Here is a 20873-nt window from a genome sequence, read left to right on the forward strand (position 1 = left end):
CCCCTTTAAGGATGGCTATCCTGCTAACTGATATAAGGTATAGTGATGTTTAAGAGGAATTGGCCATATTCGAGAGCATCAAAACTGTAATGTATCATGGGTAAATTGTGATTGACACACTGATCTACAACTAATAATGAGTAGTTATTTATGATGCAATGTTCTTTGAAGATAAGTCAGTCGGCAGCTGCCTACACTGTTGGCTGCAATTTCGAACAAGCCCAATTGTTGGTTACACATGGTAAAGTGTGTCTAGTGTGTGCAGGTAAGAAAGGGAGATACCTAGTCAGTTGTACAACTGAATGCCTTCAACTGAAATGTGTTTTCCGCATTTAACCCAACCCCTCTGAATCAGAGAGGTGCGTGGGGCTGCCTTAATCGACATCCACGTTTTCAGCGTCCGGGGATTCATGTACAGAATATCACCATAGTCCAATAATGTAAAACATGTGGTTGCAACAATGTATTTTCTTTCTTGAAATAAAAAACTATATATTTTCCTAAATAAAAAGCCCAGTAGACCTAGTCCACTGGGCACAGACGTCAATTCAACTTCTATTCAATGTGGAAACAACGTTGATTCAACCAGTGTGCCCAGTGGGCCATAATCCACTCACTGATTAGACTACAGTACACAGAGGGCCACATCGACATCTCCGCTGCTGCTCAGCTCTCCATCAACAGGTAAATTGACATCAGATCGTTTGAGAAGATACAGGACTCAATAAGCGGCATCTGGGTTTGTAGAGATGCCTTGCATTACGGAAGTTGTAGGCTACTGTAAATTAAGAAACTGTGATATCTATTTTGTTTGTTTCTCAAATGCACCAAATGCAGTATTTACATTTTTAACATGATAATTAGGTCCTACATGTATGAATTGACAGCAAATATTGTCAGTCACAACCCTGTGGCGGCGGCGGCACTGTAATTATAGAAGTAGGCCTACCTCAACATATAGAAAGTCGATTATGTATTTACCATTTAGTAGATGTTATACTTTACCTACAGGGTTTACGGTGTTTAACTACAATTAAGTCGGATATTAGTCATCCACACTGCATTATCTTAATTATTTCAGTAATCCATATTGCGTAGGCTAAAAAACAACCTCTGCTTGATTGAAGTTGCGCTGTAGCAGTTCTATTATTCTATTTCTATCTGTGAGTCGCGTCTTGATGACGTAAGCGTAACATGTGTGAGTTGTGAGTGAGTACATTGAACGATGGCTGGCCACATATCACAACAGCTCGAGGATTTATTAAATCCTTTGCCCAAGTTCACAGATCCAGAGGACGATCACGATGAAGGTATATTGCACTGTTTGTCATGTTTAACAGGTATATTTTGCTTTCGATTTGAAGACAATGTTTCCGTTTTTATGTATAAAGTCATTACACACACGCCAGGTAGGCGCGTGGCAACTGCATGCAAGCTAGACAGTTAGCAAGCAAGCTAGCACACTGAAATCACCAATTTACCAAAAACCTCTCCATAACCTGTTCTGATGACCACCGTGTAAACTGGTAACCGTCCACATAGCCATGTGTTTGTTGAAGGTTCAAACAGAGCACAATGAATGTAGGACGGGAGCCACTGCACTGCGCCATTCTAATAGCTGATCCTGCTAGCAACTACTGTTGCTGCTAGCTAGTTATGTTGATTTTTTTCACGACACGTTGGCTGTTACTAGCTAGCTAATATTTTTGTCGCTCTCTCTAAACCTCATATTCATTAATTGCTAGCAATTATGCTTGATGTTGTGATTAGTATTCTCACCCTGGCTGCGGGTCAATATACACATGAACATGACATTATGGAGAGGTGCTTTATCCTGTCATAGTTATTCAACTTGACTTGTCTTTCTCTTAAAGACAAGTCGTCTGAGTTAGCCTATCTCTAACATGCTGGCTCTGATAACTTGCCAGCCACTTTGTATATTGATCAGATAAGACTATGGGCACTTGTCTCTTGGTCATTCAATCTGACTGTTTTGATTCCTTCCAGAGACGAAAGCCAAGGTGGTAGAAGCGTTTGATGAGGGTGATGATGATGAGGAAGAAGCTGTGGTTACCTTGAGTGGGCTCCGGAAGAAAGCTATCACTCTGCTGGAAGAGACAGACAAACGGTACCTGGGCAAGGCAATATCTCGTAAAAACCTGCTGAAGGAGATGGAAGGGTCTGGTGAGTACGAACATGAATGTGTAATTTATAATAATGTTAAACATATATGTAGGATAGTCAATGCAGCTGACCATGGGTGAAAATAAATAAAGAACCTGTCAAGAAAGTTGACAGAGAGCTGTGGTTTGGGTACTTGAAATGCATCCCTTTTTCCTTCTATCCATGGAATTAGCCCAATTGTCGATCTGACAAAGTTGGCTTGGAAAAAGCAATAGGGTAGTAACATTCATTTTACTTAGTCAATCAGATACATGATTACCTTTTAGGATGGGGGAAGGTATGGTGTATTTATTTATTGGCACTGCATTTGAAAATTGTCACTTGTAGAATTCTGCCCTCTTGTGGTTCTGTAAGGGGCACTTTTACAATATGTAACTGACCACCATTTGGTTCAAAATGAACGATACTGAAAAATATAAACTCAACATGCAACAATTAACGATTTTGCTGAGTTACAGTTCATATAAGGAAATCAGTCAGTTGAAATAAATTCAATAGGCTCAAATCTATGGATTTCACATGACTGTGCAGGGGTGCAGCCATGGGCGGGTCTGGGAGGGCATAGGCCCACCCACTTGGGAGCCACGCCCACCCACTTGGGATCCAGTCCCAGCCAATCAGAATGAGTTTTTCCCCACAAAAGTGCTTTATTACAGACAGAGATACTCCACAGTCTCCTCAGCTGTCCGGGTGGCTGGTCTCAGACGATCCCGCAGGTGAAGAAGCCGGATGTAGAGGTCCTGGGCTGGTGTGGTTACATGTGGTCTGCGGTTGTGAGGCCGGTTAGAAGTACAGCCAATTTCTCTAAAACGGCATTGGTGGCAGCTTATGGTAGAGAAATTAACATTAAATTCTCTGGCAACAGCTCTGGTGGACATTCCTGCAGTCAGCATGCCAATTGCACGCTCCCTCAACTTGAAACATCTGTGCTTTTGTGTTGTGTGAAAAAAACTGCACACGTTAGTGGCCTTTTATTGTCCCCAGCACAATGTGCACTTGTGCAATGATCATGCTGTTTAATAAGCTTCTTGATATGCCACACCTGTTAGGTGGATGGATTATCTTGGCAAAGGAGAAATCCTCACTAACAGGGACGTAAACAAATTTGTGCACAACATTTTGAGAGAGATACGCTTTTTGTGTGCGTATGGAACATTTTCGGTTGATCTTTTATGTCAGCTCATTTAACATGGGACCAACTTGCGTTTTATATTTTTGTTCAGTATAGAAATAAATGTGCCTCATGCCACACTGGACTCTATAATGTTGTAATGTCTCCTAGATTAGTACCACAAGGCAAATTGCTGGCGAACAGGAGACCATAGCTTTAATGGAATGATGTAGGTTCCTTATTTACAATTGAATCAAGTCCAGTTCTATTCTATGCTCAGCTGTGCATGGTCATATCAAGTGTAGACATTTTATTACCGTATAATAGCTTAGGCCTACATCTACTAGTGATCTGTTTTTTTGGGTTATTCAGTGGAGGAATAGCTTTGTTTTTAATCAAGCTAATCCCTGTTTATCCAAACAAAATGCCTTGATTAAGGCAGAGATTTGCAAGTCAAACACGGGGCCATGCAGCAATCAATTTAAACCTTGAAGACAACTGATTACAGCATTTAGGATGTTGTGTACACGGCATCCGTACTGTTATTCAGGTGCTGAGTGGAAGGCCATCGACAACCTTATCTGCCTGCATTAGTTAGAATTGCTACATTTTTTCTTTTCTTAGTTTACTTCAAATCTAAAATTGAATCCTGGTGTTGTCATTCAAATTTAATGTGGCTTTTTAGGAGAGGATGATGACGACGATGATGATGATGATGATGATGATGATGAAAACGAAGAGGAGGAGGAAGATAATGACGATGCTGATCTGGAGGATGGAGAGGCTGAAGATGGAGATGATGATGAAGAGATTGAGAATGACATCGCTAAAATGAAAAGCTTGGTGTCTAAGCTGAAGGAGACTGACATCACACTTCCCTCAGTGACAGACTTCCATAAGCTAACAGAGGGAATGGATGATCTTGGAGAGAGCGAAGATGATGATGATGATGATGATGAAGAAAGTGGTGATGAGAATGGAGAGAGTGAAGAGGAGGAGATTGAAGCTGACGATGTGGGAGCTGTGATGACATTCTCTAAAGAGAAAGTGGATGAAGAGGTGGAGAAAGGGAAAGCTGTGAAAGATCAACTTGGTATGTATTTGTGATATAGGCCAGTGAAGGCTCCTCAGAGGAAGGGGAGGACCATCCTCAGTGAATTTCATAAAAAAATAAAAATAGTAAAACATTCAAGTTATCCTTTTTAGATTAAACTATACTAAATATAATCACATGTCACCAAATAATTGATTAAAACACACTATGTTGCAAAAAAGTCTACAGTAGCCTCAGCAGCACTCTGTAGGGTAGCACCATGGTATAGCCGGAGGACAGCTAGCTTCAGTCCTCCTCTGGGTACATTGACATCAATACAAAACCTAGGAGGCTCATGGTTCTCACCATGAGCTAGTTTTGCCTATTCAAACACCTGGCTCAAACAGAGGGATGCTATGTTAGCTAGCTGGCTATGACTATCCAACACCACTGGAACTCTGACAAGTCAAGGTAAACTACCTTTCAGCACATTTTATCACCTCCTTTTCTCAGTAGACAACCATGTCATTTATTTTATTAAATCTCCACAGCTCTTTGGGACCAGCTACTTGAGGGGCGAATTAAAATGCAGAAAGTTCTTCTGACAGCCAATAAGCTGCCACAACCACATACCTTCCCAGAGTTCAAGAAGAGGGGCGGAGCAGAGTTTGCTGGAGCGTTGAAGAATAGTGAGTGCTTTTGTTTCTGCTTGCATTTTAAACATTACATTTTTATTTTACAGCTATCACCAATATGAAATGAATTTAACTTTATTGTTCTCCAGGGGAAAATTGAATAAAAAGTAAATGGCAAAGGACAATAACATGCATTACAAATAAAGTTTACAACCCTGTAAATGATGTGGGCATAATACTGAATGTTTTGTCTAGACATGTTATCTCCCAGACACAATGTAGAACATTTGTATCGCTTGCCTGCATATGCAATGATCATGAGTGCGTAAAATAAGTTACTTTAAATGCAATGGCATTTGAAACATGAATTTTGAATCATAATGGACAAGGTTGGTGCTAGTGTTATTGTTGTAGTAATTAGTGGGTAGAAAATAATTCCAACTATTTGTCTAGTAATAGGCTAGGCTGTCCGTGAGAACATTTCTACAAGAAGATTGCCATAACAAAATAACATTTCCACTCTTTTGCTGTAAGAAATATCTTAATCCTTCTGGTTTCCACAGTGGAATCATATGTGAAAGCTAGTTTTCCTTTCTCTCATTATTGTTTAAACCTGACCGATTTGGCCTGATTCTTCTAATACTATTTTTTGCTCAAGGCATGGTGGTATTCCACCTCCCTCAAATCACTCATACAATTTTATAATCAATGCCTACAGTAGTAGGATTCCGCTGGCCATGGGCAATTAATACAGTTTTTCCTTTTTTTCCCCTTCACGCGCTGATCTCAAAGCTACGAGACACTGGCTTCTCCTCATTTACATATTTATTGCATTGGACTCAAATCTGGCGAGTGATTGATGTGGATCCTGCCTCCTGAATTTTTAGCGGCCCATTATTATGAAAGGGAGGGAGGGGGCTCTGGCGTGCCAGTGTACTTTTGATTAAAGTTGAAGAGGACAGAATCATAAGTGTTCCCCACCTCCTTTCTTTTCCTACGCCCTATGATTTGGAGGGCAAAGTCTCGCAAATTTGTTTTAGTGGATGTTGACAAGATGTGGACTAACAAAAGCCGAGGCGGAACTGCTCAAAGATTTTAATCAGTCCTGCTTGGGGGCAATACTTTATAGATTTGTTGGACAAGTGAAGTTATGTGGCATATTTTCTATTGTTATGTGGCATAACTTCAGTGTATTTCTACACATTTTTGAGGCTAATATTGAGGAATTGACTTTCACAGTTAACTGATGCTTCCCAAATTCATAAAGACCAATGTAAACTTTACCTCAGACCACACTATGTTCATAACATGTCTGCTTCACTCTACCCTCTTGGTTCCCATATCGCTCTGTTAGTTTATAAGGTCCTGTCAGCATGTTCTCTCTATGATGTTCTGTAAGGTCACAAAGCCCTGAAGGCTCTCCAGAGGTCTCTACTGGAGCTACAGGACCAGCTGCTCCATCAGAACCCAGACACCAGGCCCATCTCCCTGGGCAACACCTGGGGAGCGCACAGGTCAGCACGGCCTCTCCTCCACGTCCACAGACGGAACATGAAGTGCTCTGCCACATGAAACACTGTCCTGATTAACGTGAATAGGATGCAATATTTCTCTGAAATGCCCTTGAATTCAGCCTCCTTATGGCTTTAGAATTGATGGTTGAGTATTATGTTGTTCTGTAATATAGTGAGGAGGAGATTCACAGTGATGATGAAGAGGAAGTGAAGGAAGCAGTGGAACCGACAGGTCATCCCAAACGGAAGCTGGAGATGGCAGAGTACCCAGACTTCATGGCCAAGCGCTTCGCTGACTTCCAGCCATACCGCGATGCCACGCTGCAAAAATGGCACGACAAGACCCAGCTGACCATGGGAAAGAGCAGCAAGGTCCCCCTCCGCCCCCCCCCCCACACACACTCATCTGCACCAAGCAAGGACACACGTCCACATGCACCAGCTGCACAGAGCTTAGCTCTTATCACCTAACCAGTCTGCACTGCAGTGTGTGTTCCCCCATCTGCATGCACTGTGCATAATGGCACCATCCGTCCCTAAGCACACTTCAGCACTCAAATTTCATAGCTCTCATAAACCAAGGGCTAACATGCCAATTAAAAACCAGACTTCATATTGTCATTTTTTCCCCTTCATTGTTCCGGTGTTTTCACTAGACATACTGCATTAGGAATAATCGAATGCTCTTCCTTTTTCTGCATAGGGTAGTGATGTTGTAACTGTGTTACGGTCTTGTTTCTGACTCTTCTTCTCTTCTCTCAGGGTTTTGGGGCATTTGACAGAAACATCCTGATCCAGGTGGAACAGGTGCTAATGGACAAGGACAGGCTGTTGAGACGCACCCAGACCAGACGCTCTGAGTATAGAGTCCTGGGCAAGCTAGAGGCCACTGCCCCTGTACCTGAGACCACCACTGCAGAGGGAGAGGTGAGACTGGAGTGGAGGAGGGAGGGTTATGTAGGATAGGTAACATTTGCCAGCAGCATACCACCCTGCATCCCACTGCTGGTTTGCTTCTGAAGCTAAGCAGGGTTGGTCCTGGTCAGTCCCTGGATGGGAGACCACATGCTGCTGGAAGTGGTGTTGCTGGGCCAGCAGGAGGCACTCTTTCCTCTGGTCTAAAAAATATCCCAATGCCCCAGGGCAGTGATTGGGGACATTGCCCTGTGTAGGGTGCCGTCTTTCGGATGGGACGTTAAATGGATGTCCTGACTCTCTGAGGTCATTACAGATCCCATGGCACTTATCGTAAGAGTAGGGGTGTTAACCCTGGTGTCCTGGCTAAATTCCCAATCTGGCCCTCATACCATCACGGTCACCGAATCATCCCCAGCTTACAATTGGCTCATTCATCCCCCTCCTCTCCACTAACTATTCCCCAGGTCGTTGCTGTAAATGAGAACGTGTTCTCAGTCAACTTACCGGGTAAAATAGCGGTAAAATATATATATATTTTTAAAAACATGTTGCGAAGGCAACCAGATAGTGTATGTAGCCAAGTGTCGTTCTTTTGACTGCTGGTATCCGTACTAGCGAGAACACATCCCCCTTAGGTCAACTGTACAAGAAGCTCTATAGTTCAGGTTGCTGCTCTGGTTGGTGGAGTCTGTCACCATGATACCCCCCCCAGTCAGATTCCTTCCAGCTAATTGTATTAAGCTGTTACAGCATTAACTGAGTGGGATACATTTATCTCTGTATCTTAATTGAATCTAGCCAGCAACTGAACTATACTAACCTGAAATGTAGGCAGTGTCGCGGCCCAAAATGATTCAAAGCGAGGAGCATTTGCAGGTTGGTTAATATATTACGGGAGAGAGAGGGGTTGTTTCAGCAGTTTTAGATTAGGGCCCCGCGCGGCTCAGCCATCCCTCTCCCTCCTCCAGAGGTGCCACTTTATCTGGAGAGCAGCCTGTTTATCTGGGGTGTTACATCTGGAGTTTATGGCTTCACCTCCTGCACAACGCTACATGACAGAGAGCTTTCTCTCTTCCCCCCCCCCCCCCCCCTCTCCCTGGCTCTCACCCATCCTCCCCCCCTCTCTCTAATCCCTTTGCTCTCTCTTATCTCCTCTGTTTCTCTCTTAGGGGACAGAGCAGGTGCTGAAAGCCAATACGCATCTGAAAGACCTGGACGAGGAGATCTTTGATGATGATGATTTCTATCACCAGGTAATTATCAGCCCTTCTGCATGAAACATTCTCCTACACTCAAGGACTGAACCATTCCTAAAATGTTTTATTGTCTTATTAAAGTGGACAGAGACTATTGTGCAGGAGATAGGCAGCATCAGAATTCGACCTGCTGTGATCTTGGTAAAGTGTGCCTCTACACATGGTGTTGTGAGTCTGGCTTGCCACGATACTCCAAGCTATAGGGTGGCACTACGTTGTGTGGGGTGAAGCACAGGGACTGCCCTTGTTATTGTAGTTTTGTCCTTCAGAGGACACCGTCCGCTCAGTCTCCCCAGTCCGAAGGCTCCGGAAGTGCAGCTCGGGGGCCGTTCCCGGTGGGACTTAGCCCTCCATGCTCCAGTCATGCTCCAGTAATACCTGCATTCTAATATGGCTAACCTCTCACGGCAGGAGCTGGGCTGATGTTTGCATTTACCTAAACTTTTTTTAGTCAGCAACTTTGTGCATGCCATAAATCACCATTGTGTGTGTGTGCGTGTCTCTGTCTGTCTGTCTGTGTGATGCTGACTCCTGTATAAGGACTCTCCACACTGCTCAGTACAACGGAGGCGTAGTCATTAACCATATCTGTGAACAGAGCAATCACTCACACTGGATTAGAGTCATTATGTAGCGCCAATGGAGCTTTAACAGTTACATTCACTAAGGAACTGCAAGATATGCATATTCCTAACCTATGTCCTGACCAAGGATGAGGAAACAAGATGTATTAAAAACTGGATGGTTCAAGCCCTGAATGCTGATTGGCTGACAGCCGTGGTAGATCAGACCGCATACCACGGATATGACAAAACATTTATTTTTACTGTTCTAATTACGTTGGTAACCAGTTTATAATAGCAATACGGCACCTCGGAGATTTGTGGTATATGGGCAATATACCACGGTTAAGGGCGGTATCCAGGAGCTCCGTGTTGCGCACAAGAACGGCCCTTAGCCATGGTATATTGGCCATATACAACACCGCCTCGTACCGTATTGCTTAAATATACAGTACCAGTCAAAAGTTGGGACACCTACTCAGTCAAGGGTTTTTCTTAATTATTTTGGTATTTTCTACATTGTAGAATAATAGTGAAGACATCAAATAGTGAAGACATCAAAACTGAAATAACACGTAAGGAATCATGTAGTAACCAAAAAAGTGTTAAACAAATCAAAATATATTTGAGATTCTTCAAATAGCCACCCTTTGCCTTGATGACAGCTTTGCACACTCTTGGCATGGAATGCTTTTCTAACAGTCTTGAAGGAGTTCCCACATATGCTGAGCACTTGTTGGCCGCTTTTCCTTCACTCTGTAGTCCAACTCATCCCAAACCATCTCAATTGGTTGATTGTGGAGGCCAGGTCATCTGATGCAGCACTCCATGACTCTCCTTATTGGTCAAATAGACCTTACACAGCCCGGAGGTCTGTTGGGTCATTGTCCTGTTGAAAAACAAATGATAGTCCCACTAAGCGCAAACCAGATGGGATGGCGTATCGCTGCAGAATGATGTGGTAGCTATGCTGGTTGTGTGCCTTGAATTCTAAATAAATCAGTGTCACCAGCAAAGCACCATCACACTACCTCCTCCCTGCTTCACGGTGGAAACCACACATGCCGAGATCATCCTTTCACCTACTCTTCGTTTCACAAAGACACAGCGGTTAGAACCAAAAATCTCAAATTTGGACTCATCAGACCAAAGGACAGATTTCCGCCGGTCTAATGTCCATTGCTCGTGTTTCTTGGCCCAAGCAAGTCTCCTCTTCTTATTGGGTTCCTTTAGTAGTGCTTTCTTTACAGAAATTTGACCATAAAGGCCTGATTCATGCAGTTTCCTCTGAACAGTTGATGTTGAGATGTGTCTGTTACTTGAACTCTGTGAAGCATTTATTTGGGCTGCAATTTGAAGCTGGTAACTCTAATGAACTTATTCTCTGCAGCAGAGGTAACTCCGGGTCTTCCTTTCCTGTGGCGGTCCTCATGAGAGACAGTTTCATAGTGCTTGATGGTTTTTGCGACTGCACTTGATTAACATTTTCCAGATTGACTGACCGTGTCTTAAAGTAATGATGGACTATCATTTCTTTTTGCTTATTTGAGCTGTTCTTGCTATAATATGGACTTGGTCTTTTACCAAATAGGGCTGTCTTCTGTATACCACCTCTTCTGTATACCACCTCTACCTCTGTCACAACACAACTGGTTGGCTCAAACTTAAGAAATGCATTCCAGGTGACTACCTCTTGAAGGTGGTTGAGAGAATGCCAAGAGTGTGCAAAGCTGTCATCAAGGCAAAGGGTGGCTATTTGAAGAATCTCAAATATAAAATATATTTATTTTGTTTAACAATTTTTTTGGTTACTACATGATTCCATATGTGTTATTTCATAGTTTTGATGTCTTCACTATTATTCTACAATGTAGAAAATAGTAAAATATTAAAAACCGTTGAATAAGTAGGTGTTCTAAAAGTTTTGATAGTGTGTGTATATGTACACAGTTGAAGTCGGAAGTTTACATACACTTAGGTTGGAGTCAGTAAAACACGTTTCTCAACCACTCCACAAATTTCTTAACAAACTGTAGTTTTGGCAAGTCGGTTAGGACATCTACTTTGTGAATGACACAAGTAATATTTCCAACAATTGTTTACAGACAGATTATTTCACTTATAAATCACTGTATCACAATTTCAGTGGGTCAGAAGTTTACATACACTAAGTTGACTGTGCCTTTAAACAGCTTGGAAAATTCCAGGAAATGATGTCATGGCTTCAGAAGCTTTTGATAGGCTAATTGACATCATTTGAGTCAATTGGAGGTGTACCTGTGGATGTATTTCAAGGCCTACCTTCAAACTCAGTGCCTCTTTGCTTGACATCATGGGAAAATCAAACGAAATCAGCCAAGACCTCAGAAAAAAACATCTGGTTCATCCTTGGGAGCAATTTCCAAACACCTGAAGGTACCACGTTCATCTGTACAAACAATAGTACGCAAGTTTTAAAACCATGGGACCCCGCAGCCGTCATACCGCTCAGGAAGGAGACGCCTTCTGTTTCCTATAGATGAACGTGCTTTAGTGCGAAAAGTGCAAATCAATCCCAGAACAACAGCAAAGGACCTTGTGAAGATGCTGGAGGAAACAGGTACAAAAGTATCTATATCCACAGTAAAACAAGTCCTATGTCGACATATCCTGAAAGGCCGATCAACAAGGAAGAAACCACTGCTCCAAAACCGCCATAAAGCCAGACTATGGTTTGCAACTGCACATGGCGACAAATATTGTACTTTTTGGAGAAATATCCTCAGGTCTGATGAAACAAAAATAGAACTGTTTGGCCGTAATGACCATCGTGTGGAGGAAAAAGGGGGAGGCTTGCAAGCCAAAGAACACCATCCCAACTGTGAGGCACGGGGGTGGCAGCATCATGTTGTGGGGGTGCTTTGCTGCAGGAGGGATTGGTGCACTTCACAAAATAGATGGCATCATGAGGTAGAGGAATTTGTGGATATATTGAAGCAACACCTCAAGACATCAGTCAGGACGTTAAAGCTTGGTTGCAAATGGGTCTTCCAAATGGACAATGACCCCAACCATACTTCCAAAGTTGTGGCAAAATGGCTTAAGGACAACAAAGTAAAGGTATTGGAGTGGCCATCACAAAGCCCTGACCTCAATCCCATAGAAAATTTGTGGGCAGAACTGAAAAAGCGTGTGCGCAAGGAGGCCTACAAACCTGACTCAGTTACACCAGCTCTGTCAGGAGGAATGGGCCAAAATTCACCCAACTTATTGTGGGAAGCTTGTGAAAGGCTACCCAAAACGTTTGACACAAGTTAACAATTTAAAGGCAATGCTACCAAATACTAATTGAATGTATGTAAACTTCTGACCCACTGGGAATGTGATGGATGAAATACATCATTCTCTCTACTATTATTCTGACATTTCACATTCTTAAAATAGTGGTGATCCTAACTGACCTAAGACAGGGAATTTTTACTAGGTTTAAATGTCAGGAATTGTGAAAAACAGAGTTTAAATGTATTTGTCTAAGGTGTATGTAAATATCTTTTCACTGTGACTAAGGGGAACACTCAGTGTACACCCGTCTCAGGGCCTGGAAGCTGGCCATACAGAAAAACCAAGCCCCATACTAGCAGAGGAGAGCCGGGGGCTTAATTGGGGACATTAATGAAGATTATCTCTCTTCTGATGGGGGTCAGGGAGAGGGCTGCATGGTGGCTGATTTTAAACAAAATGGTCCAGTTAGTCATGACATGGCGTTACTATCTGTGGGGGGGAACTCAAAGCAACATGGATGAGTAGTGGAACCACTGCCTGTACTGTGGGACTGTGTGGATTGTGTGACTATGATGAATGAGAGCTGTCCTCTCCACCACAGCTCATTAAGATGTTGTACTGTGAGGTCCAGTGATGATGATGCTCTGGGGTCCTGGCATGTTGCTGCTCTGCTAACTGAGGCTGATGCTCAGCAGTGGTTAATTCTGGCAGAGACTGGGAGGTCTGGGCCCGGGTCCTGGGATTGGCTGCTGGGCTGACACTGATGAAGAGGTTCTGATTTAAGTGAAAGGATTTGCTGCTGGGACAGAGAGGGAGAGCTCTGTGCTCTGGTGAATGAACGGGGGTGATAAAGATGTCTACACACACGAAACTAAATACTGTTTTGAAACGCGAAACTAAGTCTCCCACTCTGCGCTCTTTCCCTCCTCTCCCCTTACTCTGTTTATCTCAGCTTCTGCGAGAGCTTATTGAACGTAAGACAAGTGCTGCAGACCCCAACGACCAGGTGGCTATGGGCAGGTGAGCGATGTGTGTGTACATGCATCTGTTTGTGTGGTGCTAGGATGTGGGGTTACCCCTCTAGGGTTTTTCTGATCGGGGCCCTCACCTCGCCTCTCCTATTCTTGTAGACAATGGCTGGCCATTCAGAAGCTCCGCAGTAAGATCAAGAAGAAAGTGGACACCAAGGCCAGCAAGGGCCGCAAAGTCAGGTGAGTGGAGGGAACGGAGAAATGGTGAAGAAATCCAGGTTCACTAGAATATTTCCTTTTCTCCACATTCAAACTCTCAGAATAATTTAGTTTCATTGTTTCCCTGTACGTCTTGTTCCATTTATGCCAGTTAGGAGTATTAGGTCTGTTTTTACCGTCCACTGCAGAACAAGCTCTTTATTTCTCTGTCCAGGGAGGCTCCAGTGACAGAATTTATGAAAATACCTAATACATTTCACTTCCTCCGATGCTGGTTTAAATGCCAGTTTATTTATAGTTCTTTCAGTTATTTCAATTATCTTTTTTATAGAAAATGTCCCCCTCTGTTAATGTAAATTACATTTCCATGTGGCCTGATTAAATATTTGAGGACTCAAATTGATAATTTGTATTTATACATATAAAACTATTTGCCGGTGGAAGAATTGCAATTACAGCGTTTGTTTTCTCCATTTATTCCAAGTGGAAAGGTCAGCCTTTTATTTGGGGCCTTTTGTACCCGTTGTTTTTCTCTCTGTTTATCTTCTACACACAGGCACACAGCACAAACAAATGGACTCAAACACTCACACTCACATGTATTAATGGACAAACCAGTTACATAATTGAATGTGTGTGTGCTCTATTTCTGATGGTGTTTGTGTATGTGTGCTTTCTTGTGTCTGTCTAGGTTCCACGTCCACAGTAAGCTGTTGAACTTCATGGCCCCCATCGACCACACCTCCATGAATGATGGCGCACGGTGAGCACCTTGTTGTTGACGCATCACAGGCGTAAAGGCAGCGCACTTCACCACTGGCATGGCAATATTGACCTGTTCTTCAACCCATCACCTCCTCCTTTATCTTGGGGCTGTTAGTCACAGGTCTCAGTGTTCTATTCTCCTGTCACAGCCATACAACTGAAATGACTGTCCCCTGGACAGCTACCCTCTCATAAATCCCTGTGCCCTGCTTTGCTTGCCTGCTCTTACACCTGCATTGTTCCCCCTGTACTATTATCTGCCACCTTCTGTAGTTGGCCGGTGAGTGTTGGTGGGATTTCTAATTGAGATGAACAGGTTCTTCAGTTGTAATGTGTAGGCTGCTTACTGTCCTATTATACGTGAGTTTACAAAGGACATAGAATGAGTGTCGCAGTTTCCACATGCTAGTGGGCCCATATTGATTCTCAGCGCACACCTGAGACGGAGGGGACAGTAAATGGCTTGGCCTCTTTCCCTCTTATCTGTCCTCTTCCAGTATATACTGCAGGTGGAGTAGCGGAGGCCGTGTGTTGTGTTGTGTTCGCTGTGAGACGACAGGCATTCTAAACACTGTAATGACTGCACAATGGGCTGCCCTTCCCCAGCCCTGCTGCGTGTACCTCCCACCTCATTTCCATAGCAATCAATGGCCTACAGTAATAATGGTGATGTATGGCCGTTGCATCAGGCTGGCCGTTGACCTTTCCCAGAGAGCCACACTGGCTGACCTTTGGGAATGAATGCCCTAGCACAGCCAACCCCCCCTCACCCTCTATACCTCCTGTCCCCTCCTCCCGCTCTCCTCTACCGCTGCGCTGGCTTTACGGACACAGCCCGCCATGCTCCGCTGGCTCCATGAATGTTAATGTCGGGGGGGGGGGGGGGGGCTGGCACACAGAGACAACATACATGTGCGCACACATGCATGTATCATGCATACATGACAGGCACATTTAAGACCTCTAGAAGGTATTGAGACATTCATCATGGCACATTTCTGCATTGGCATGTGACATATAGGATATGCAATTTTTAGACAGGCTGCACCTTCAACACACTTCAGCTCCCTTGTTGTCTCTTGTCTTCTGTCCATTGCGCACACAGAGACGGTCAGTCCTATATCAGCCTGGGTTTTCTGCCCCCGTCATCCTGGTCCTCCTCAGTATTCCCCACCCGATGTTTACCGAGCTCAGGCAGAATGAGAATGTATGCATTACGTGGTGATGATCAGAGTGTATTGTATTCCTTGACCCTGGTGGCGCATTTCAAATGGGGATTGGGGATTAAGTCCCTCCTGTGGCTGGATACAGGCTGGCTGCCCCTTGAGAGCAACACAAGGCCCCTCTTTAACTCAACACATTACACAGGAACAGGGAACCTGCACTGACTGGTTATGCTGTAGTGGACCCAGTTTTGTAAAAGATTTTAATCGGTATGGTTGTCCACTGCAGTAAACGGAGCAGTGCAGTGTGGGAGCTTTGGCTGTTGTCCTATCCCATTGAAGTGGACCCACAAGCAGTCTTAACATGACTGGCTGCACTCAGACAAGACCAGTGCAGGCCAACTGACTCCCTTGACTCTTTTTAATAATCTCAACACAATTAACTGAGACATCACATACCGCCATCTAGTGTCTGTTTCATAATGCACAGACACACAGGCTTCACCTGCTGTACATTTGCATGTATACCCTGAACATGTTTTATGGATGTAGAAAATAATTGTATGTGCAGATAGTCGGACACAAACTAAACCAGCCCCGTCTCAAAATTAGGCCGTATTTATCTGTCTGTCTGAGTAGAGCCACTTGGACTGGAACATTTGACTGATTGAAATGACTGAGCTGGTTAGGGGAGATGAGTCTCCAGGAAGGCAGTCCAGTTCAGAGCAGCTGGGGCCTCTGATTCCATCCTTGCCTGGCTGTGTGTTTGTCTGCTCTTTGTCATCGGCAGGCCAGCCCCAGACAGAGTGACAGGCACTTGTGTTCACGCAGTAATCAGAAGGCCCTGGGCTCCATAAAGACCCCTCTTTGTCTCTCCTCTCATCTGGACTGTTGCATATTACCCCCCTAATTGGAATCCTGCAACTGGGTCACTGGCATTGTCTCTCAAGTGCCGTCAAGTCGTTGAGACGCATGAATGTGGAATTATTCCTTCTCCCGATGAATCGAAACCTCTCCTCCCTTTCTTTCTCTCCCCCATATCCTCCCTTTCTTTCTCCCCCCTCTCCATCCCTCTCTCACCCACTGATTTCCACTTTAGTCACATTCAACTGTTCAGTCTGTTGGTGACAGCCAGGTTTGATAATACTTTTACCATGATTATTGTTCTTGAAAAAAAGTAGTGTTTAAACTTGGATTTTTGTTGTTTGTGTAGGACTGAGTTGTATCGCTCACTATTCGGGAAGAACTCGTTTGCTGAAAGTGCGGTGCGGGAGTGACATGCACTGAGCGAGCAGGAGAGTGGACAGCACAGAAGGCAGACAGAACCCAGGAGATAAACACAATATACCTCTTCCTCTGGTCCAGTCCTGCTCCTCTAAAAGCTTATGGACAGTATCAGTCTCAAGGTTAGTTCAGACTGGACCTGACTGGTTTGGACTCTGCTTCAAAGGCTTGAAGAGACTGCTTTCTCTACACATTTTGATACTGTCAGGAAAAACTACATTTTTGCCAACTTGTTTCTATTATCCCCTTTTAAATGTCTCTTTCTGTGAATAAATACCAAGGCGATTTATGCCTGCTGACTTATTGGAGGAGAAATGAACAAATGCAGATTTTGTTGGTGATTAAATGTGGAGTTTGTTTTTTTACTTTTGGGGGATAACACTTGCAACCTAATAAGCAGCCATGCCAAACCTGCATAAAGCAATTCCTCTAACTTTTCCCAAACAATCCTGTTCTCTCTGCTCCAGTAGGAGTAGGAAGGGCCTGATGCTGCAGTTTGTCAGTGATTAGTGCTGGAATTAGCCAGCCTAGCGTGCCTCCACAAATGAGCAAAGCCCTCTGGGAGACCGGAGAGACCAGGCAAGGCACATTTCCAATTATACCACCGAATGACTCATTTTCTTATTGGGCCTCCCATAATTGTGATGGGTATTGGGTGTATGCAACTCAATTTGTCTTACATATTTGTTGGTAGGATGGTAATAGAGTTGCTGGAGCCAAGGGGACGATATGAAAGTGAGACGGGGGGGAAAAAAAACAAAAGGGATGAGATGGATCCCTCACTATTTGTTTGATCTGTCTCATCTCTTTTAAGACTGTTGAAGTTTGAAAAAAAAAAGTGCCACTGATCATCTGTGGGTTGATGCATGAGAAGAGAATATCATTTCGGAGTAGTCAGTAAAATGTCTCTCCAAGTATACTTTTTCCTCACTGCATTTGGCAGAATTCCAGTGTTGGGATGATCCATTTAATGGTAAATCATTTTGTAATAATGCAATGTGACTCCAGTTGAGTTTGAAATGCCAACTCAATCTTGCTTTTGCCGCGTTTCATTCCGCTTGAAAAAGCAAAACAAATCTGTCAAACCAGGTAAGCTTTATTTTATTAAATTTGAACTGAGGTAATTCGAGTTCACTACAGTAAACACATTCACCTTTCTCATTCAACCAATCACCTCATTAGTAACAGGACTACCAGCAATAGACAAATAGAACTTAAGACTAGCACTGTGCATGAAGTCATCCTACATTTCCTCTCATCTAGGCAAAAAATGTTTTTACCTTACATTGAATCAAATATTATGTTAAATTTGAGGCTCTCCAGCAGCTAGGCCACCATCACTTTGCCATAAAGAAACTACAGTATCCAGGATCTATCACTGTTCCTCAATGAGCATAACCAAGTTTACACAATACTATCATTTTCTGTGTCACTAGTTACCACGGCTATAATCGTAGCTTTTTGGTCTTTAAGGTTAGGCATGTGGTTAAAACAGGCAAGGTTTTAGCCATGCTAACTAGTGACGACCCATTTTCTCCTTGGAAAGTCAATATGTAAAGTACGTCACAAATTAAAAAGTAACTTCAAAATAAACAAATTTACAGAACATTTTAAAAGCACACCTTTTGTAATACTGAATGTATAATTCTAGTGTTCTCTAACATGATTGCCATTTAATAAATTAGTCACCTAAATGTTTTACATATTTTCTTAAAAAATATACCCCATGGGAGGGAAAAATGGAATTCTCAACCATTATGGCACCAATTACCATTAGTGTTTGCTTTTGTGTCAGTCTTCTAGTATACTATAGAACAAGCTGTGCTGAACTGAAGCCTAATGTAAGTAATAGAACAGTAAGGTGCATTCAGAGAGGTGGTGACAGCTGCTATTCTACCCGCATCAGTGTGTGCCTGCCTGCCCAATGGCTCACCCCAGGGCCAGTGTGGGGTGGTTGGGTCTGAATAGGGCCCTCTTCTTGCCTCCAGCTGGGCTCTTCTCTCCAGGCCCAGGGCAGAACGACACGCTATCCCCATCACAATGCCACGCTCTACCTCCTACCCTGGGTTTAATCAGTAATTAAGTGCGCCGTGCAAAGGTGTGTAAACCCTCCACCCTCAAACCCTCCCAACAATCTGCTGCAATTTTATTGTCAAGATCGCCATCAAAACACTCAAACTCAATGCATGTTTTCCTGTCCAATAGGACAGAGGCTCATTATGATCGCAAATGAAGAGCTGCTTCCACCTTGGCCAATTGTGTGGTCCCCAAGCTTGTCGTCATTCATGCTAGTTATATAGTTTCTGGTCTTGGCTTTGTCTATCATTTTTGCACTTACATAGATATCACAACTAACACATTCTGTAAGACGTATAAATGCATTACCCTGGACATCAGACGTATAAATAAAACCATTACCCTGTGTCTCAGCTCTCCCCCCTCCCTCCAGGATCATTGACAACATTTCCATCAGTAACAGCACAGCCTCCGTGGGCTGCCACGCTGGCTCCTCCAGCCCCAGTTTCTGGCACAGTTCCACTGCACCTGAGACAGTGGGGCCAGGCTGGGGAGAGGAGGCCCTCTAGGTGGCGGCCGGGGCGGCATCCATGGTGGACAGGATGCGGACCACCTCAGCACGCTGTGTAGGGGAGATGTGCTGCGTCATGTGCACAATGGAATCCATGGCAACCTCAGGGTTTGCTTGGACCAGGCTAAGGAGGAGAGAAGAGAACCCTAGTGAGATTAAGGAGATGTAACCTTTTGTTTACTTGGCTGTACATGGAATAAATAGATTCTGTGGGAATCAGTGACATTGCACTTTCCTGACACCAGGAAATATCCCACTGCATAAACATATGGTACTATACAAGGCTTTGAGTAGACTTCTACCGGCCATCTCGAGGCTGGTAGGTTTCCAGTGACATGCCAGGCTCAGAGCACCGTGCCACAGCAGTTCTCCATTTTCTAGCAAGCAGGGAGAGTACTTACTAAATGGAAACAGCGCTTAAAAAAACAATTAATGGGTCAAAAATCAACATTTGTCCGATTATGTCAAATCCCGAAGATCAGGTTGGATATGCCTGTTAAACAAGCGGTCTGTCTCACCTGCGTATCTGCTTGAGGATGTGGTCCCTGCGGATGTACTTGATGTTCTCGTCGATGACAGACCTGGCCCCCTCCTCCTCCTTCAGCTGCTTCTCCAGCCACTCCACTACCTCCTCATTGCTGTCCCACAGATAAGCCTACACACACACACACACACAGAGAGAAGAGAGGAAGATTTAATCCAACTTCTGTGACATTCTTTTTTGGGGCTAAGGTTTATCCATATCAGTGGAAAAACCCACATCTGAACTCATGTTTGTTTCGGGCAGTAGAGCACTACAATCATTTTCTCATAACCTTGCTTGTCTGAATGAGTGGGGGAAAAAATGAAACTACATTTTCCTATCAGAAGTGAAAGTGCGAGAGCTACAAAGTAGGTCCCTGATGCCTTTTTGACTGGACCTGATTGAGAAATCCATATTCATGAGGGCAGCCAGTCTCTGATCCCAAACAAAGGCAGACGGGGGCTTAGGCAGATTGGGAGGGCGGTAATGGCCTCACGCTGTTTTAAGAGCTCTCCTGCTTGTAGTCCGCAAGAACATTTAATGCCCTTATTAATCATTTTTAATCCGTTTGCTTTTAATTAAGAAACAGCGCGTGGCTCTCCTATCTGCACGTGCCAGGGCTCAGATTAATTGTAGCTTAAGATAGCCGGCCCTGATTGGGGTAATGTATTAGCTAACAAGACGGCCGCTTCTAAAGATATACTCTCAGTCTACCTCAGGAGCTGGGCTTTTTCTAGTCACCCCTGAAGGCAGCAGTCTGGGCTGACGGACATATTTTCTATCACCTATAGTTATTTCTACCTAGCCATAACCGAGACACAACTTCTGGTTGGAAATTGACCTGATTATTATACATTTTTTTATGACTAAAACCAGACTGAAGGAA

The 20873-nt window shown here is 43.8% G+C and overlaps 2 protein-coding genes across 17 annotated transcripts in view; one reads left to right on the forward strand and one right to left on the reverse strand.

The window, feature by feature from the left end:
* The first annotated feature begins 1202 nt into the window (after positions 1-1202).
* LOC120057202 (protein AATF-like) lies at positions 1203-17310 on the forward strand. 2 transcript variants are annotated; one of them, XM_039005702.1, is made up of 12 exons: positions 1203-1310; positions 2008-2184; positions 3981-4388; positions 4880-5017; positions 6363-6477; positions 6651-6849; positions 7240-7404; positions 8565-8648; positions 13428-13495; positions 13606-13686; positions 14357-14428; positions 16807-17310. In XM_039005702.1, exons 1-12 carry the CDS (start codon positions 1226-1228, stop codon positions 16868-16870), a joined length of 1656 nt encoding a protein of 551 aa, XP_038861630.1. In that variant the 5' UTR covers positions 1203-1225; the 3' UTR covers positions 16871-17310. The 2 variants fall into 2 exon arrangements, with proteins under 2 accessions (XP_038861630.1, XP_038861631.1); XM_039005703.1 differs by lacking the exons at positions 13428-13495; positions 16807-17310.
* A 645-nt stretch (positions 17311-17955) lies between these two features.
* The window catches only part of LOC120057200 (acetyl-CoA carboxylase-like), a 51210-nt gene continuing 48292 nt past the window's right edge, over positions 17956-20873 (reverse strand). For all 15 annotated transcript variants that reach the window (XM_039005699.1, XM_039005700.1, XM_039005697.1 and 12 more), the window contains 2 exons: positions 19983-20119; positions 17956-19588 (listed from right to left, as the gene is read on the reverse strand). In XM_039005699.1, coding sequence (XP_038861627.1) covers positions 19459-19588; positions 19983-20119 — 267 coding nt within the window. In that variant the 3' untranslated portion in view covers positions 17956-19458. The remainder of the gene's footprint in view (positions 19589-19982; positions 20120-20873) is intronic.

Source organism: Salvelinus namaycush, chromosome 12 (assembly GCF_016432855.1).
Source record: "Salvelinus namaycush isolate Seneca chromosome 12, SaNama_1.0, whole genome shotgun sequence".
NCBI classification, from domain to species: Eukaryota; Metazoa; Chordata; class Actinopteri; order Salmoniformes; family Salmonidae; genus Salvelinus; species Salvelinus namaycush.